Genomic DNA, 20337 nt, shown 5'->3' with positions numbered 1-20337 from the left:
GCCCTGAGTTTCTTTGGCAAGTTGGTCACAGAGGGTGTAAAAATGAATGGGTGGAATATTCATTGGGGAGAGATGGGTTTGGGGTCATATTCCCTGATTTTCATCCCAACTGCACCTTCCCAAAGGGGGGAGGGACTTTTGTCCTTATTTCGTCTGGATCGGAAGTGTCATGGCGTCGGTGCACGATGGGTGCTTCTGATCTGCAAGGCTGATTTTATTGAAATGAGGGCATGATGAGCAAAAGGTCACATTTGGACTCTTGAGATTCCTGCGTTTTCCCACCTCTTTTTGTTGGCCTCCAGGCCACTCATCACCCCAAAATGTGTGGCCCCTTATCAGCCCAGAGGTTCCTGCTTTTCTTTCTCTGCCCAGGGACCCCTGGTGCTCACACGATGTGTGGTTTCCTGCATTTGGCCTGGGCCCCTCCTTTCTGCCCAATTCCTGCCGTTTGGCCTGTGCCCCCCTTTCTCTGCTCGTATCTAGCTCTCTACCTGCTCTAACGTATTGAGAATATTATTTGCAACTAGCATATTTTAAAAAATAATTTTGCGTTATCTTTGCTGACATGTGAGGGATCCTACCTTACTTTGCTTGTGGTCATGGGTCACGTTTCCAGTGGAATGGGAGGAAAGGCTAACATTCATTGACTTCCCGTAGTCGTCATCCTTTCATTTTTCTCTCTATACTTGCCTTCAATTTCAGGAAACCGATGTGGTAAGATGGGGTCTCCTTCATTTAGGGCTTGATGTCATGGGATTAGAGGGGCCCTGAAATCTCTCTGCTGACCAGACTCACCCACTGCGGGGCTGAGGAGCTAACTGATGGTGAAGAGCGTGTTCGTCTTGGACATTCTCGTCTGCACTCCTTGTTCTTTAGAACCCTAACAGGGAAGTGGTGGAGAAGAGGGTCAGCAGTGTGCAGCTGGTCTCTGCCACCCTGCAGAGCCATGGCTGAAAGCTATACACTGCAGGGACAAAGAAAGGAAACCTCATCTTTCTCTCTCGGTGTGGATACAGGTGCACGTACACACACGTCCTTCTTGGCCACTCTCACGTATTATTAGATCTTCGGAAGCGTCCCCCACACACTCACGGTCCCCAGCTCCCTGAAGCGCAGATCCTTCTTCCTTGAACTGAATGCCTGATCAGTGGGGGTCTCTCTGTAGGTGTTCTGTAGATGACCCTTGTTAGCGAGTCTTCCCAAAAGACAGGGTGCTGGTAAGTAGAGGGCGAGAATCATGACTTCGTCCTGAATATCCAGAACCTAGCAAGTATCTGCCACACAGCAGGTGCTTAATAAGTGCTTACTGAATGAATAAACGGATGAGTGAAATGAGATATAACTCTTTATCCAAGTGACGCACATTTATAGATAATGGTCATGCCATCAGCCCTACAGACTTAAGACCGTGCAGACAGCACGGTTGCTCTCCTGCCTCCGACTCCCCACATTCTCCTCACCCTTAAGACCACGTGCCACCCTGTGCGACGTCTTCCCCTCTCCAGGTTGATGTTTGTTTTAACCTTATTTCACTTATTTTTAAAATGTACTTTTGAGTTGGAAGGAGGGAGGGCTGTCTGAGATCCATCAAGACCCTAGCGACAAGCTGTCGATCACACAACTGAAGAAAGCTTTGATGAGCACGTTTTGGCAGTCTGTCTGTCTGAATGTAGGGTTTGGAGTTATCTTAAATCAGTTCTGTTCGTTACCTATTGCTACATCCTCCCACCGAACAAATCTGTTTTTGTTGGCTGTGTTTTGTGTCAGTTGATACACTGGTGTTGATTTAGACGTGGTCCTTCTGTGAGCTCTCTTAATATTGGAGCCAGAACGATGGTGACACAGATGCCTCCCGTCAGTTCAGCAGGGAAGACACATGGCTATAATTGCATTGAAGAAACTGCCATTTCTCTGTGATGACTGCAAAATCAATGGCAGTTCAGAGAATAAAGCAAAGACTGCCACTTCCACCCTAGAATCTGATCATTCTGGGTTTTTTCGTTTTTTTTTTTTTTTACCCTCAAACTAGTGAAGAAAATCAGTTTTCTCCATGGTGTATTTTAAAATAGAGCTGAATTAAGCTGTAGTTTTATTGCGGTGTTTACCACGTTCGTGATACCAATTACTTGGAACATCTTTGTTTTGTTTCTAATTTTGAAATGTTATCGGTAGTTTTCTATCCTTAATCCACTTTTCTCATTATGAGAATTGCTCCTGCGCTTTGTTTAACCAAAAAGACTCCTTCGGAAGAAGTTAGGTTGGCTTGTTACTTTGCAGCGCAGCAATTTCAAGCGTAGTTCATTTGTCTGCAGCCTGTAAGATGCAAATTACATAATGTGCCCTTTTTTTAAATACTTCCTGTTTGCTTTTTTTTTGTATTTATATCTAAGCTGGTTGAAATCAGAGGTGCAAGTATTGTCCAGTTGTACTAATGACACTGTACCAATGACAAAGATGCCGTGGGAACTTACAAGTATGTTTGCACCTGAGCATAATATCAAGACATCCAAACTGGTATAAAAAGGCTTAAATTACTCGGACTGACTTGGGGACAGTCTGTTGTGAATTTGTGAAACCACACAAAAATAGAAGGTTTCTGAAGAAATACACTACAAGGGTAAGTCGCACATTTAAACTCAGAGTCGAGACCTCCTTCTGGCCTAGACTCTGGGGTGCATCAGCTGTGTGACCTTGAGCAAGCCACGTATGGTCCTTGATACTTTTTCTTTTCTCCCCTGAGACTAAGAAGTTGGGCTCCACCAATGAGCTCACACTCAGTCTCTTTCAAATGTACCTAGTAATTTAGGTCTTGAAATAGATCCCAGTGGCTTGTTATCAGTTGCTCTCTGTCTCATCAGTTTGTTTTCACAGCATGCCAGAAACCAGATTTGTTCCTCCAGAGGTGATGGGCAGTGCTTTTCTTTTTTTTTAATGTTTACTCTACTCCTTTGCCTTAAAGTTTGTAAAAGGCGAACACGTCATCCCAACCTGGATGACTAGTGAAGCAGTTTGCAGAAGGAGGCGGAGCTGCTTGCCCATTTCTGTGGGTTGCCGTGTTCGTAGTCTGGCGGCGGCGCTGGTTCTCAGGCAATGGCCGATGGATGCTTGCTTTGTTACTTCCTTTCTCCTTGAAGGACATTTAAAAAAAAAACTCTCGAGGTTTATCCTGTCGAAGAGGGGATTTGATTTTTATGTGTGCTTCAAGAGAACATACGGAAGACTAAAATAGTTGAAGAAAAATATTTTAACAATCAGAGCTATCTCAAATTGGCATGGCTTCCTAGGGAGGCAGAGGGTTCCTGCCTCAGAGGGCACACCGGGATTTTGCATCTGCTAAGATTTAGGCTGCATAATGTCCCCAAAGTATTTTTGAAAATTTCCAGAATAAAAGAAGATTTTTAAAAATGAGAGTTTTTGTCTTGATAGTGTTTCCATTTTTTTAATGAAGACACCCAAGCAGAAAAATATAATTTTCTGATGGACTGTTAATTGTTAACTTAAATCTTACAACAGTTACTTAGAAACTGACAAAGAAAAATAGTTTTTAAAATACTGTACAAATTACTGAATGTTCCTGTATCAATAAAAGATCACTGAAAATTGGAATTTTAAGCCCAAAGCAGAAAACTTTGATAAACTTCAGTTCAATTCTAGGTAGGAGTTTGGCTCTGGACTCAGCCAATTCTAGGTTTGTATCTTATTTCTGCCCTTTTCCATCCTTCATGAATTTGGACGTTCATTCCTCAGCCTACCACCAGTTTCCTAGTCTGCCTTTTTTTACACAGTATCTTAATTAGCAAGAGGAAACCAAGGTGTCCTCTGTCTTTGCATGTTGAGACGGTGAGCCGTCTCATTCAGAGTTAGATGACAGCATTTTTGACGATCATATTATCTCTGCTGTTCAGTCTAGGTTCCAGTTGTGACAGTTTTTCTTTGCTCAACACATTAAAAGGTTTTTGAAATCACATTTTAACTACCAGGTGCCACGTTCTCAGTCTGCTCACATTTCAGTGGGCTTTGATTTGTAGTCATGGTTGTACTAGAATAAAGATACTGATCAATAGAAGCATTTATTGACTTACAGATATAAAGAGGTCAATGGTCTGCTTTTGATAGAAAGACTTGCCTTGCAGATACAGGGGTTATTGAAATTTTGAATTTATAGAAAAGATAATTTACTGAGTGCTTATTTGCTTTACAAGCTAACTAGTTATTTCAGAAACACTTTCACTGCGCAGTGCAATTTACATGTTCATCAATTTGTTTTCTCTTTATTTTTATATACGTATTAAGTGACACTGGATTCAGCATTGATCCTCTGCACTCCGTTTTTCTTATAAGCTTAGCCATCACTGTTTACTGTTCCCAAGTTTATGGTTTTCTGCTGCCTTTGAGCAAGACAGTAATTACCATTGTATGCAGTGTGGCTCTTGCTACGTTTAACAGGTCCTTGCAAGGGTCCCGAGACCTTTGCATAAGAACCAGAACTAGCGCCAATTTGAAAAACCAAGCACCAGCACCATTTTTGGGGAGGGTCGGGTGTACATTCTGCCTTAGAACAATGTTTTTTTATTAGGCAAATGTTTTCTTGCTTCTACATTATTATGTACACAAGCACTGAAGTCAACCACAAAATGGACTTCCAAACCTTTGACCAGGAGTTCTCCCACCATTATTGTCGTGTTGGAGAGGATCTCGGTGACAGTGGTAGCGGTGGGTAATGGTGATGACGGGTGGAGCCCATTTACTCGTAAGGTCTTGTGCTGGGCACCTTGAGTGGATTATTTCATTCATTTTAGCCCTAATGACAGTCTGCCAGGTAGCCATCACTGTGTTCACCCCTCTTTTACACTTGAGGGGACTAAAACACGGAAGTTAGATAATCACCGGTCTCTCATATTTCATAACAGTTGGGGAGGAGTCGGGATGTGATCCGTGGTGTCTGTGACTTTGAAGGTGTAACTGCTCTGTTAACCCATGGGTTGATATGTGTAACGCTTTTAGAAGCACTCTTACGTAATTAAACCTTCATACAGAAGCACTGTGTGTACCCGTTAACTATTCCTGGTTCCCCTAAGTCACTTATTTGGAGCTGTTTCTTTCCAGCAGGTGGTAGTGGCTTGAGAGGGTCAAAGGCTTGATCACAGAAACCCTGCTCTGAGCTTAAGTCTGTAGCCAAGTTAACGAGCTTGAACACATACGCTTGTATGTAAAAAAGGCGGGTGGCTCTGTTGTCCTCTCTTCCCTGCCCCCTCCCCTCTCCGGCACATGCACGCTGGTTCTTAGCTGAACATTTTAGTCTTATAGAAAAAGCAGCTCCCTGGGGAAGTAACTGGTTCTGTTCTGATAAACCCGCTTATCATTTTGTAATATAGGTTTCCGTTTTATTTTGGTAATCCTAAAACTACAGGGATATCAAAACGCGTTACAGTTAGAGCTGACTTCAGATTGCCTTTTTCCCTGGGAATCTTTAATACCATGAAATCATTGGTTATCTGCTTCAACTGAGCTTTTAGTCTGAATTTAAATTGGATTACATCGTCTCTTATTTATCTTAGGATAATCTCAGAACGTGGCATGAGATTTCCACTGGCAGAGGCTCACCCGCTAAGGTGGACCTGCCTCTGTCCCTGCCTCATTCTCCTCCTCCTGGGCGTCTCCTGAGCCCCTTCCAGTAGTGCCCGCTGTGTCCCCCACGCTGAATAGCTCCACCTGCGAGCCCCGTGCTGTCCTATGTCCTCCATGGGCTTTGAAGCAGTACTGCTGACCGGGTAGTCAGCATCTGGGTGACGTGCCATTATGCGGCCCCCCTGTATGAAAACCTGATGCTGAAAATCAATTTGATTAAGTGTGGTTTCCCCACGTGGTGGAAGGGGGTGCGACTGAGCTCTCCTCTTAGGGCCCCTTTCCCCCGCTGAGAACAGCCCTACCCGAGGAGCCTGCTGTTACTCATGAGACATGGCGCACACCAACTCAGCCTGAAGAATTTGGGGTCAACCGCGTGGCTCCCTAGGTTTACAGAAGAACTTCCCCCCTGCCTTGAGTCAGTGGATCCGTGCCAACAGCAGCTGATTTACCTGTCAACGCTGTATGTTACCAAGTTTTAAGCTCACTCCGCTCGCCACAGGACAGGCCAGTAAATCAGGGGATGAGGTGTTGGGGCAAGGAATAGCGACTTTATTTGGAAAGCTGGCAGACCGAGAAGATGGGGGACTAATGTCCTGGAGAACCATCTCCCTCCCAGTTAGAGTTCATGCTCTTTTTATACTGAAAAGGGGAGGAGGTGTGCTTGTTGCAAACTTCTCGGTGTTGGAATCCTTTGTTCTTGCAGCCGTCCACGTGGGTCAGGTCACGGTGTCCCTGTAAACCTCCAGTGAAATATGTTATTTTCTATTCTGCAACTTTTTAATCTCTATATGGATGCAGAAGTGTTATGCCCTAAAAACGTCAGAGCCTTGAGAACAGGCTCTCCTGCGTATGTCAGGCTCTAGGCAACATTTCGTTTACAAAAGGTGCAGAACCAGCAAGACGAAGCCCAGGGAACAGGGTGCAGGCTTAGAGCCAAAGGAACAGATCTAACATGGAGTCGGATTTGTTCTCTTCTGTTACCCGTGTACAAGTGCATCCATTCTTTATCTGTGTGACCCTCTCAGTGTTTCGTCGGATTCACCTTGGTGTGAAAGGTCCTCTCTCGCCGCACTCCACAGGGTGAGGACGAGGTGGCTTCCCCGCACCGCACAGGTGTCTGCTGCTGGGTCTTCTCTGGGGGCTGGGCGGTGGCAGAGGGGAGGCTGGGTAAGCCTGTGGCACGGGTGGGACCCTTGGGTTGAACATGTGTCTCCTAACTGCCAGCCTCTGCCTTAAAGTTTATTTACTCCTCCAGGGATGCGCATCTTGAGAATTCACCGCGATGCCAGCCCAAAGATGAATTTTAGAATTTCTCGCAGGCTGTCTGTTGCCGTGTGTGGAGCTGTTCACGCCTGGGTGCGAAGGCAGAGCTGGCTGGCATGTAACGTGCTTACCATAGATGGTGGCCGCTCTGAAAATCCAACAGCACGATGTGTTTCCATACACAGCCGCCCTTCCTAAGTGTAAAAAGGATCACTGTTAGGGTTTAAGTAACTTCACACGGAGGGAATTACATTATATTGTGACCTGCCTGGAAAATGGTGAGAAGTTTTTTTTTTTTTCTTTTAATTTTCCCTTGGATCTTAGGATAATTTACAGGAGGCACAGGTTTTTAGTGATGTAACTGACTTTATTTAAATGGACTCGGTTTTGATGAATAGATGAGAAGTTGTCACTTGATACATGATATCTTGAATGAATTGTGTCGCCCTGAATTAAGTAACCGGTCCGATTAACTCTGAAAGTCAGGTGTATGGAAACTGTGTTTGCTCCGCGGTGCGAAACTTCCTTACGCTTTTTCCTGGTCCTCTGCCCCCCCACCCCCAGTGGCTGTTCACCCCGTTGATAAGAGGCCGGCCTCTGTGGTTAACGAGCTCTCTCTGTTTCCCGCTCCGGGATCCCTTTGGGCAAATGTGCACCTGTCTTTTGTGTTGTGTCCATACCCGCCATCCTGGATTCCGTACCTGATCAACCCCAGATCCGCGCATCTCAATAATGCCCCTTCCCCTCTGTACCCCGGTCCACGTCCTCACGACCGCCGTCTCCAATAGTAACCACGTTTGCCTGTTTTCTCGCACTAGTCTTGTCCTTTCCGGTTTGTTTTATGTAATGCGGCCAAAATAAAAACCTGTTAGTCATTTCCATCCCTGCCGAGGACACGGTCCGAACCTCCTCCACGGGGTCCCAGCCCCGGCGCCCCTTCCCCACGCCCCTCCCTGGCTGTGACCCCCCAGTGGCGCAGCTCCCTGCCCGCCCTGGCGCCCGGCGCCCAGCTCTAGAGCCACGTGGTGTTCCCGCCGCCCTGGGCGCCTTTCCCACCTCTGTCTTCCTGGTGGACACCGTTTGGTTTTTCAAAGCCCGTCAGTGTTGACAGCTTCCCGCCAGCCTCACACTAAATGAGTAAATCACTTCCTTCTCTCCTTCGCCTGCAATTCTTAATCCTGTGTCCATTTTGGCACATAATCACCGCATGATGAGTGCGTGTTTACAACGTGTTTCCTCTTTAGGTTGTGAGCTCTCTGAGGTCAGGGCGTTCTTAGTCACCTTCTGTGACTCTTTGCAAAATTGAAATCTTTGCGATTCCAGAGCCTCGGTAGAGACTCTGACACCAGTATGTGCTTAATAAGCGTTTGTTGAATCAGTTCAGCTGTCTTGTAAATACTCTCTATTATTATATTGGAGAATAGCTCCCTAGCAGTGTTACCAGACCTGGAGTAGCTCCATAGTCTGTTGCTGCCTGATTAGCTCAATTAAGAGTGCAGTGTCTGCCCCCAAGGGCTTGCGTTGCATTCCCCTGTGGAGCAGTTACCTTCTTTCTTGAACCATCAGAAAGCAGCTAGCCTAGTGAGCAGCATCATTGGTTCCCAGCGACATGCAGAGTGAGGATGATTAAGGTCAGGCAAATTCAGCTCAACTCTTGGACAGGCTAAACTCAGCGTGCCCCTTATCGATGCTAAGAGCATCACTTCATGCCTCGTGTTGACCCCTGCACCTGTCTGTGTGCACTGATGCGCCTTACCAGAAGGGTTCTGCTGCCCTGAGGGAGCCGGAAGCAGCCCCCACCCTGTCATGGAGGTTTCGCAGCGAGAGCAGCAGTCACCCGGCCACGGGTCTTTGCGGTCACCAGCCTCCGAGCCTCCCGTCTACCCACGTGCGTCTCCCTGTCTGTCTTCCAGGTGAGACCATGCGCATCGCCTCATCGGAGTTTGCGGACGACCCGTGCTCATCCGTGAAGCGTGGCACCATGGTGCGGGCGGCCAGGGCCCTGCTCTCGGCGGTCACACGCCTGCTCATCCTGGCGGACATGGCGGACGTCATGAGGCTCTTGTCGCATCTGAAAATTGTACGTATGTAGAAACTTACCAAAACCTGCTTTGCCGGGGTGCCGACATTGGCCATGGGTGTGGCAGCACTGATCGCTACTGGAGACGTTTCACTGCTCACCAGATCGCTTGGTTACTCACCCAAGGGGTGTCCCCCAGTTTTTCTAATACCAACATAGTATCTAATGATTTGCTTTAAAAAGTCAGAAGATTCCCTGAAATTGTTTTCTTCCTCTCAGAACGGAGTCTGGATTCCTCTCTACTCCCTGGAGACAGAACAGTGCGTCTGTCAGGCTGCAGAGGGCCCGCGTGGTGCACCTGCCTTGGCCTTGTCCTGAGACTCGGGGCAGTGCTGGCCCGTGCGGTGACCCGGCTCGTATGGGGAGCTGGCCGTGCTGACCGCCTCTGCCCACCTTGATGTAGATCCTTCGCGGAATTACATTTTATTAACTGTCCCAGCCTTGCCCTTTTGTAGAATTATATGCTTTGAACCTACCTTAGTCTGGCAGCAAAGAGCAGCCCTGCCCACAGCACTGATGACAAGGGTCAGTCTTGTTGCACCAAGCCTGGCACTGGGTCTCTGGGCTCATATGGGACCCACCGGCCCCTAGGACCCTGTTACGTGTGCTCTGCTTGTCAAGGTGCCTTGATTCCTTTTTTTCCTTTTAATTCTTGAGGTTTCATTTATCTAAATTTAAAAAATTGTATTAGATACAGTTTGAGAAACCATGGAGTTTGGTTCCTTCTAATGCCTTTGTTTCTTTTTTAAAAATTTAATTTAATTTTAGTTTAGTTTAGTTTTATTGAAATACAATCAGTTTCTGGTGTGCAGCATAATGTCGCAGTCATGCATATACATACATATATTCGTTTTCATATTCTTTTTGTTTTTGTTTTTATTGAGTTATAGTCAGTTTACAATGTTGTGTCAATTTCTGGTGCACAGCACAATTTTTCAGTCATACATTAATATACATACATTCATTTTCATATTCTTTTTCACCATGAGCTACTAAAAGATCTTGAATATATTTCCCTGTGCTGTGCAGTATACACTTGTCTATTTTATTACATACCAGTCAGTACCCACAAGTCTCGAACTCCCAGTCTGTCCCCTCCCACCCCTGCCCGTGCTACGATTTGTCTTGGTTTGGTGTCCCCTGGCCAGCCCCCCACAGCCCACCGCCCGGAGCGTCTCAGACGGCAGCTCACCTGTCACTGTGGGGCTCATGACAGCCCAGCCCTGGAGCGCGGGCAGGTTTAAGCGGGGGAACCCTAGAAAGCGTTCATCGCACAGCCCTGCCCCTAACGCGCACCTGTCAGCCGCAGGTGGCTTCCTGCTCGCGTGTGTTGGAGAAAAAAGTTCGGGTACCTTTCTCTCACGGCCTGCTGAGTCTTCAAAGGCATCATTTTCAGGAAGCTCTTCCCCCAGATGGAAACCTTCCTCCACCAGGAGGAGAACAGGGCTGAACCTCAGGAAGCGAACTTCCCACCTTGCGTGTTCTTGCTGCCTGGGCCCTGGAAGCGTGTTCAGCGCCCCCTGGGCAGTGAGGAAGGCCCGTGTTCGCCGGACCGCCCACGCACGGCGGGTGCCGCAGGCATCTGGGCCCTAAGGTGGTGCGTGGGGCCGCGCCCTGCCTCTCCACCCGCCTGTTTCCACCAGTGCTGTGAGCTGGTCCCATCCCCGCAGCGCGCCCTAACGTGGCCTCGAGGGTATGTGTATTCCCTTCCCGACACGGCAGATTAAGGGAATTAAAAAGAAAAAAAGGATTTAGCACAAAATATGGAAAGGTCAGCCCAGCAATATTAAGTAGTCCTGTCAGACTGTCAGTAACATTAAAAATGATCGTAGACTGAGTAACACATCTGTTCTTAGAGCGCAGCAGGTGCAGGGAGCAGCGGTGGTGGACGGCCGCCCTCTCGTGGAGGAAATGGGGAACTGCGGTTTCTGGTGCTGTCGCTGGGTGACTCTAGGGGTGGCCTGGGTCACACTTGGGTTCAGGTCGCTCAGGGTTTCATAGGATAGGACTATTGCAATCCCGCCCCAAGACAATGTATCAACAATTTTTTTGCCAATCAACATGGTATATGATTCGACTTAACAGCATTTTTATTCTTTTCCATGGAAGCACATCGTCTCCTATACAAACAGGTGTTTTTTTCAGCATCTGTTTGTGTTTTTAACTCAAGATGAAGGAAGAAATCTTTATGTATTCTGATAAATCAGGTTAGAAATTATCCCCTAGACTTTTTGTCGAGGCTTCTTCCAAATGATGAAAGCGTTTCTTCACCACATGGACAGAACGTAAATGAGAAAGAGTGACAGGCGCTTTCTGAGGATGATAAAGTCGCGACTTGATTTTCTGTTGGGTCGGAGCGTTGATTCATATCCTGTCCAGTTTCGTAGTTTCCTGCCGTGTCAACCACTATGTCGCTGTTTTACCTTTAAGTGTTAAAAGATAATATGTTACTTTTCATCTTTCAGGCTGTCTGCCAAGATCTCACTGCTCTTCTTTGCAGATACTGACTTTTCTCATCTATGAGTCATTTACAGGAACACAGAGGGAGTTGCCTTCTTATCAGCAACTTATTTTCTTGTTTTTCCATCAGTAATTCACCAAGTAGATGAAGGAGAGTCATTTTGTTCTCCTAAGATACCCGCCTTCGTTTTCGGCCCTGTCCCCTCCAGGTAGTTGTTGGCAAAGTGAGTAATTGCGAACAAGTATCATCCAGCCTCTAAACCGCGTGAGCAGCTGGGGTCCTGCAGACACGGGATGGTTTGGTAGCATATCGGTGTTTGCATGTTTGCATTCTCCGACCTTAGAATTATGTTTGTAAACTTGAGCTTATAGGACTCTGAAGAGTCCGTCCTTTCCCACAGCACACAGATCCTCGAGATGCTCGTTTAAGCTCTACGTTATGCAGGGTTTCGCGTGCGCTTGGCTGTTGAGCTCCCTGTTGAATGTGTCATATTACGGATTCCGATGACCGCAAGGGGTTTCTGCTACTGCGGCTACTTTGAATTCAGGAGGACGGTGATGGAATAGTGAGTAACATGTAGTTCAAAGCCGAGTTATCATCAGAGTGGGAATTGGATGTTCCTGAGCGAAGCTGAAGGAGGCGTTTGCACATCAGACATCTTTAAGAGCTCCTGAATTGCAATCACTCGCGTTGTTGAAGTCGCTGGTGACTGCCTCCCTGCGGACACCTGGCGTTTCCTGCAATCAGGCGACGTTGTCAGTGTGTTACGCTGAGACGGGACCCTTCGCACGTGTAAAGGAATCCTGCCTTACAGCCCGCGATCAGGGAGGGCGATGTTTATTTCCCCCGTGCTCTGAATTAATGTAATCAGGCTGCATTGTCGTTCCTTCGCGCTGGTGACGGCATCACACACACACGCACCTGACCTCTGTGTGCCGGGGAAGCGGTCCCTCTCTTCCTGTGCCCAGGCTAAGTCCTGGAATAATGATGTTCTCGGTTTCCTCAGCATTTCTCTCTGGAAAGTCAACAACAAAATAAAAACCACAACCCTTTAGTCAGCGTCTCAGGAAATTCTGATTATTTTCGAGGCTACCAGGGGCCAGATCTAACGCTGCTGCCCCGGTGTCTGGAGGGTGAGTCTAATATTGACCTGTGCTTTTTGTGGCGCTGGCGTCACATGGTCTAGTGAGTCCTCAATGGCGTGACTTCTCAGTCGTCTGCTGTTCAGTCCTGCAGCTCTAATGTGGCTCTTACGTTTGAGTAACAGCCATCAATTGTCATAAAATACCCTTGCCTCTGGTTATAAAGGGAGAAATTACTGCCAGGGTTCTTAGCATATCTTCTTTGTCAGACCGATCGTGGCATTTACTTCATGCAGCTGGGCTGTTTGGAATTTATCTATTAGTTGTTCTTTCAAGAGGTAACTTACTGGATGCCTCCTATGTGCAAGACGTGGTGCCAAGATATACGTAACTTCAGGGTAAACAAGACTCAGCTCCTGCCTTTGAAATTTTATAGGCTTTCAGGGGAGACATTAAGTGCAATGCATGTTGGCACAATGTGCATACTGCTGTGGGAGGAAAACATAATCATTAGGACGTTTTCTGTTTTAAATAACAGAAACCCAGCTCAACTTGGTCTTTCAAAAAGGGAATATGTTAGCTCATCAACTGAAAGTCCAGAACGAATGAGCTTCAGGCAAGGCTTAATCAAGGTATAAAAACGTGACAAGGACCGGGTTTCTATCTCTTTTTCCTCTAAGGGCCCTCTTCTCTGTGGGCCCTTTTCTCGTCGTCTCAAGGTGAGGCCTGCTAAACCTTCTCAAGGTACATGCTTCTAGACTAAAGATAGCAGAAAGAAGAAATTCTGTTCCCTGACAGCGCAAATGAAAGTTCCACAAGCTTGTTAGTCCTCCTGGCTTCTACCTAAGTACATGTCTCTGAGTTAATTATTTAGAGGAGGAATGAGATGTGCTGATGTCTTGGTTTGGTCATTCCTCTCCCCCACCAGCCCCCAAGCTGAAGATGGGATCAGTTCACCCAGCTGTACTGCTGGGCGACGCAGGGTACTGTGAAGGAGGGTGATGTGGCTGGGCGCGGGAGGGCTCGGGGATGCGTCTCATTGGACTGAATGAGGCTTGTCTTTCCCTGAGCTAATTGCTTGGACCGGATTGAACAGGCTGGGGTCACAGGCCTGAAGCTGGGGGCTGAGAGTGGAGGGTGATTGGAAGGAGGTTGGTCCGTCCAAGGAGCTGGGGGCAGGTACCACTCTGTCCAACAGTGAGAGCGAAACTGCACGGTAATTTGAGCAGGGAAAGTGCAATATAAAGACTTATTAAGTCGAACAGCAGATGACAGGAGCGAGGGGTTAGCTAGCAAGAAGTAAAGAGTGTGCTAAGGAGTGCAGGAGTGACAGAGGGGCAGCTGTCACCCCGGGCTGCGAGGGAACTCTCCACGCGAGCCCCCGCCTGACCAGGACCAGGACCCAGGCGTTCCTAGTCCCCTGGGTGACGTGGACGTCACCAGGTACCACACAAGCTAATGGAACTTTCTGGAAATCTCCCTTTGGGGTTCATGGAGAGGTGTCTCACGGGAGGCGCTCCACTACAAGATCACCCTCGCTGAGGGGTGCCGCTGGCCGCCGGGCGTTGGAAAAGCAATATTTAAAGTGCCCAGCCGCGTTTCCACAGGGCAGGTGGAGAGCAGGTGTTTGGATTTGATAACCAGCCAGGGCGGCGGGGTTTACTGCTCACGGCCGGGGCGCTCTTGCCATAGGATGGATTTGGGGGGGGGCCAGAGGGTTCGCCTACAGAGCCTCACAAACCGAGGGAAGAATGAGGGTGTGAGGATGTTACTGAGTCCAAGCTCGCTCTTCTCGCTGCACGACAGGCCAGTAAATCAGGAGACGAGGTGCTGGGGCAAGGAACAGCGACTTTATTTGGAAAGAGAGCAGACCATGAAGATGGGGGACTGGTGTCCTGGAGAACCATCTTCCCCAAGTCAGAATTCAGGCTCCTTTCATGGTAAAAAGGGGAGGGGGTGTGGTTGGCTGTTGCAAACTTCTTGGTGTCAGAATCCTTTGTTCTTGCAGCTGTCCACGTGGATCAGGTCATGGTGCCCCTGTAAACCTCCCACAAGATAAATATTATTTTTTCTTCTGCAATTTTTTACCTATATATAAATGGAAAAGTGGAAAAAATGGGGGGAAAAAAGACCTTAAAGGTCAGATCCTTGAGAATGGGCTCTCTGTATATTTCAGGCTAAAGGCAACATCCTTTTACAAAAGGTGCAGAACCAGCGTGACTGAGCCCAGGAAACAGAGGCCAGGGCTAGAGCCGAAGGAGCAGATCTAATGTGAAGTCAGACTTGTTCTTCCCTAGCGCAAGGGGAAGACAGGGACTTGGAACGCTCACAGTAATAGGACAGGTTCTGTGTTGTTGGAGCGCGGAGGGTCAGGTGTGAGAGGCAGTGACAGAGTCGCACGGCAGAATGTCTCGGTTATCGCAGTAATCGATTTGAACTCCACCAGTTTGTTTAGACTCCAGGTAGAGGCTACGGGGAGCCGTTGAGGAGCTGTGAGCATTAGAACCAGATTCGGGATTAGGCACAGAATTCTGGTAGCGTGTGGAGAAGGAATTAGGAGAAAGGTGAGCCCATGCAAGGGGGCGGATTAAGAGGTAACTGAGTGGCATCACACGGTATTTTTCTTTCTCTTTCTGGCTTATGTGGAATCAAAGAAAAGAAGAAGAAAAGACATGAATGGACTTATCTATAAAACAGAAACGGGCTCACAGACATAGTAAACAAACTGCGGTTACTGCGGGGAAAGAGTGTGGGAAGGCGTAAATTGGGAAGTATGAGGTTTGCAAATATTAGCTAGTGTATATAAAATAGATAAACAGCAGGTTTCTACTGTGTAGCACAGGGAACTGTCCGCAGTATCTTGTAGTGACCCATAATGAGAAAGAATGTGAAAAGGAATCTGTGTATGTATCTGTATGACCGAAACATCGTGCGGTACACCAGAAGCTGACACAACGTTGTAACTGACTACACTTCAATTAAAAACAAAACAAAACACAGAGAGATCATTGAGATTATCCAGCCGGTGCGGGAAAGGAAAGCCGAGTGGAGGCCATGGCGGTGCCGTGGGAGGGGGCAGACGCTAGAGACGTTGAAGGGGTAGGATGGTGAGAACCTGGACACCCACCGGCTGCGGCCGGGCTCCACATGCTTCTTCATGATCAGCTGGTCAGTGTAATCCCAGCCCGACTCACAGCCCGGGATCAACGCCTGGTCTCTGGAACAGACCACGTGGCTCAGGTCCAGGCTCCCACTCTCACTCGCTGTCAGACCTCTCAGGCTGGCGTGCGTGTAACCCCCTGGCCTCAGCGTCTCTCTCTCCTCTGTGAAGTCGAAACAAGAAAACTGTCAACCTCAAAGAGGTGTTTTTCGGGACCAGATTAGATACCTGCAGGCCATGAGAACAAAGTGGATTCTAAGTACTTACGGGCGAGGGCTGTTTACTTACACAAGCTGAAAATACCTTTGCAGCTCTGGCGGGCTGTGTTATTGCTGTGCTGTGCAAAACACGGCACTTTAAGAATAAATGGCATTAGCGTTTAGTCCTTCTTGCTTTTTGGTGAGATCATTGTGTTCACTTGTGAACATAAAACCAGAAGGTTTACTCAGGGAGGCCAGCTTACCCTGAGGAGGCAGAAAGATAAAGTGTGATAGTGCTGAGATCCCCAGGGCCACACCAGAGCGCATGGCCAGACAAGTGAAGGAGTTAAATGTGGAATCTTATACGCATTCATTCATTCACTTAGCCACCTCCTGTTTGCAAGACAACATTTTTAATTTAGCTGTAAATCCAGATCCTGACGAGAGAGTTATCGGGCAACCTATGAGATCATTTCATCAATGTCACTTAAAATCTGCTCAACTGGGTATCAAGGGGAGGACCCTGGAACAAGGTCAGTGTGTCCAAACAGAAAAGGTGATCTTAACAATGTTGATTCATAGCACCGGTGTGGGCAGTGAGTGTGCACAGGAGAACCAGGTCACACGGTCCAGGAGGGTGGGGTCAGATCCTTGTTCCACACCATTGCCATCCCCATATGCCTGCCTAGCTCCTAGTAGGTGCTTAATAAGTATTTAGTGAATAAATGAATTCTCAGACTACTTTTTTTATTCAGGTACAGTCAGTTATAATGTGTCAATTTCTGGTGCACAGCCAGTCATGCATATATATACATATATTCGTTTTCATATTCTTTTTCATTAAAGGTTATTACAAGATACAGAGTAAATTTCCCTGTGCTACAGAGAAGAAATTTGATTTTTTAACTATTTTTATATACAGTGATTAGCCTTTGCAAATCTCGAACTCCCAAATTTATCCCTTCCCACCGCCTTTCCCCTGTGACTATAAAATTGTTTACGTATGTCTGCCAGTCTGTTTCTGTTTTGTAGATGAGTTCATTAGTGTCCTCTTTTTTTCTTTTTTTTTAGGTTCTACGTATGAGTGGTATCATATGGAATTTTTCTTTCTCTTTCTGGCTTGCTTCACTCAGAATGACAATCTCCAGGTCCATCCATGTTGCTGCCAATTATTTTATTCGTTTTTATGGCTGAGTAGTATTCCACTGTATAAGTATACCACAGCTTCTTTATCCAGTCATCTGTCAATGGGCATTTTGGTTGCTTCCATATCTTGGCTATTGTAAATAATGCTGCTATGAACATTGGGTGCATGTATCTTTTTGAATTAGCGTTCCCTCCAGATATATGCTCATGAGTGGGACTGCTGGATAATATGGTAGGTCTGTTTTTACTTTTTTGATACACAGACACTTTCACTGGTGTTTCTGTTCCAAAGAACTTCATTGAATCAGAAACATAGATTCAGACCAGTATCTGGATTCTTCCAAGAAAGCCAATGAGAAAGGAAGTTATGTGTAACAGAATGAAATAAATATTCCAAATTGTTCTGATTAACAACTGACAATGTTAGTATATGTAACTTTATATACATATGTGTATATAATAAAACAAACCCAGGATTTAGCTCCCTCTGAGGTAATTATTTTGCTCTTCCGTGGGACCCAATTTTATGTCCTGAGAAAAGACTTACAGCTCAAATCAGCAGTAGGAACAAATTAACTGCCAAGAGCTGCCCTCTCAGTGTGGCGCTGATGGCCACGGTGAAACGATTATAAATCTATTAGAAAGTGAGACATCCCTGATTTGTTTTAAAGATTTGAGGTTTGAGATTCTCCTTAAACCATGGAAATGTTTTAAGTGGACCGTTTTATACCATAAAATGTCATGTGACCCGAGTGCCTGAAAACATCCTGACACAGCCGTTCTTTTTTCATCTATGCTTCTGTCTCTGCCTTGAGCAGGATTACAGCCTGGATAGCAATTGGAAAGACTAAAATTGAGGAGTCAATTTATTTTATGTTTTCACAATTGAGAAGAAAAAAAAAAAGATGCAGAATTTCCAGAGAAGATGAGAATGGGAACAGTTTTATCTGGTGTCTGGACTGAGCCCCCAGCACCGTCATTCTGAATGGCCTCCCTGCTGGCTGCAGGGCTCTCCTTCATGAGATGAGTTAGCTTATTTAGTCAACAGAACAGTGTTATCCTATCTGTGGAGGAAAACATTTGATGATATCCGTGGTCACTGGTTTATATACACTATTCCTCCACTTGGTGAAACTTGGCGAGGAAATTGGATCAGGCTAACCTTTGTGGTGGTGTCAACTTTCAACAGAGGTGTATCCCTGTATCTCAGTACTGTGTTAATCTGTGCCCTTTTCTAGCCATTTAGTGGTCATTTGAACTTGCACACAGTATGAAGATTCATCAAAAACTAAAAATAGACTTACCATATGACCCAGCAGTCCCACTCCTGGGCATGTGTCCAGAGGGAACTCTAATTCAGAAAGATACATGCACCCCAGTGTTTATAGCAACACTATTTACAATAGGCAAGACATGGAAGCAACCTAAATGTCCATGCACAGATGACTGGATAAAGAAGCTGTGGTATATTTATACAGTGGAATACTACTCAGCGATAAAAAAGAATAAAATAATGCCATTGGCAGCAACACATGGATGGACCTAGAGATCATCATTCTAAGTGAAGTAAGTCAGAAAGACAAAGAAAATACCATATCATAACACTCATATGTGGAATCTGAAAAAAAAAAGTGAGGGGGAAGGACAGTATGAACTCATCTGCAAAACAGAAACAGACTTGGAGACATAGGCAACAATCTTATGGTTACGGGGAAAGGCGGTGGGAAGGGATACATTTGGGAGTTTGAGATTTGCAAATGTTAGCTACGATACATAAAAATGGATTTTATAAAGTTTCTTCTGCATAGCACAGGGAGCTGCATTCAGTATCTTGTAATAACGTTTGATGAAGAAGAATATGAAAATGAATATATGTATGTATGTGCCTGACTGGGACATCGTGATGCACACCAGAAATTGACACATTGTAACTGACTGTACGTCAATTAAAAAAAAAAAAAAGCTGACTATTCACTGTCCTTTGATTTGGTCTCAGCTAGCAGAGCCAGTTGGAATTCTGCAGTGGGTCCCTGCATCCTCTGTACCTCTCATCACTCAGAGCCGTCTCTCCTGTTCTGCTGCCCCTCTCAGGAGCCTGTTCTGGTTGAGAATCAGGCTCCCCTCAAAACTAAGAACCTTTGCTTTTGCAAGCATGGTTCTGCCTTATGCCTTATTTGCTCAGAATCGTGTTCTTGGCTGTTTCGGCTGATTGTTATTCCGTCCTCCCTGGTTGAGACCCACCTTCCGTGGCAACAAAACTTACAATCCACTTGCTTCTCGAGGCTTAGTGTGTTCTCTCTCCATTGGATGACAAGGTGTATACTCTGCTTAAAATTTACAGTCCCATTAGTCCCAGATTTAGAGATGTTGCCCAGAAGACTGGTTGCAGATTTAAATCTCTCAAAGGTTTAGCAGCCCAGGACCCCCAGTTTTCACTTGCAAAGCACTTCCCCCTCTGAAGATTTCTAGAATTTGTTTTTCAATTCCATATTTCTTCTTAAGTATATTTTTCTACTTGAAATCAGAAGTCTACTTTACTTATCAAAATCATAACTCAAAATTCAATGTCGTATTGTATACAAGAGTTCAGCAGTCATGATCTTTTTTATACAAAATATCCTGTAAATCTTGAACAAATATTTATTCTGATTAGAAATACTCATTGGGGTACTTTTCTCCATTATTTATTTAAATGTTAATGCATGAATTTTTTTTACAGACTAACATTTCTAACATGTTTACTGATATTTAAATACTATCCAGTTATAAAGATTTTTTTTTTTTTTATCATTTCAGGTGGAGGAGGCCTTGGAAGCTGTCAAAAATGCTACAAATGAGCAAGACCTTGCAAATCGCTTTAAGGAATTTGGAAAAGAGATGGTGAAACTGAACTATGTAGCTGCGAGAAGACAACAGGTGGGGAAGGTTTTGGAAATCGAGGGGAGGAAATGAGTAACTATAAGGAACCTTGTAGTTTTGTGGGTCTGAGTGATGGATGAGCTGCATCTGCTGGCGACCAGGTCATCAGTGCCTGAGAGCCTGAGCCACAAAGGTGGCTTCCTGCCTGGGCCAGGCCAGGCATCACCGTGCAGGGCTGGGACTCCCTGGGGGACTCGCCGGCCCAGCATCCGTAGTCGGTCCCAGGCCACCTGCTGCACTGGTGGGAACCACGCTGCCGCGTCCCCCCGCCCCCAGGAATCTTTTATTCACCCTAGAAAAAGCTCCCGGGCAAAATTTTAAAACACCACGCTGTGGTGTGGCGCCCTGGCGCTTTCTGGGCACTGTTCTTTGCCTGCGGACAGCACCGTGCATACGCA

At 46.3% G+C, this 20337-nt stretch overlaps 1 protein-coding gene across 4 annotated transcripts in view; it reads left to right on the top strand.

Moving 5' to 3' along the window:
* The window catches only part of CTNNA2 (catenin alpha 2), a 944650-nt gene that overhangs the window by 250975 nt on the left and 673338 nt on the right, over positions 1 to 20337 (top strand). For all 4 annotated transcript variants that reach the window (XM_064481973.1, XM_064481977.1, XM_064481975.1 and 1 more), the window contains 2 exons: positions 8805 to 8971; positions 19817 to 19936. In XM_064481973.1, coding sequence (XP_064338043.1) covers positions 8805 to 8971; positions 19817 to 19936 — 287 coding nt within the window. The remainder of the gene's footprint in view (positions 1 to 8804; positions 8972 to 19816; positions 19937 to 20337) is intronic.

Source organism: Camelus dromedarius, chromosome 33 (genome assembly GCF_036321535.1).
Source record: "Camelus dromedarius isolate mCamDro1 chromosome 33, mCamDro1.pat, whole genome shotgun sequence".
In the NCBI taxonomy this organism is placed as follows: Eukaryota; Metazoa; Chordata; class Mammalia; order Artiodactyla; family Camelidae; genus Camelus; species Camelus dromedarius.
Note: the sequence above shows the minus strand (reverse complement) of the source record. Positions and strands in the feature narration are given on the sequence as shown.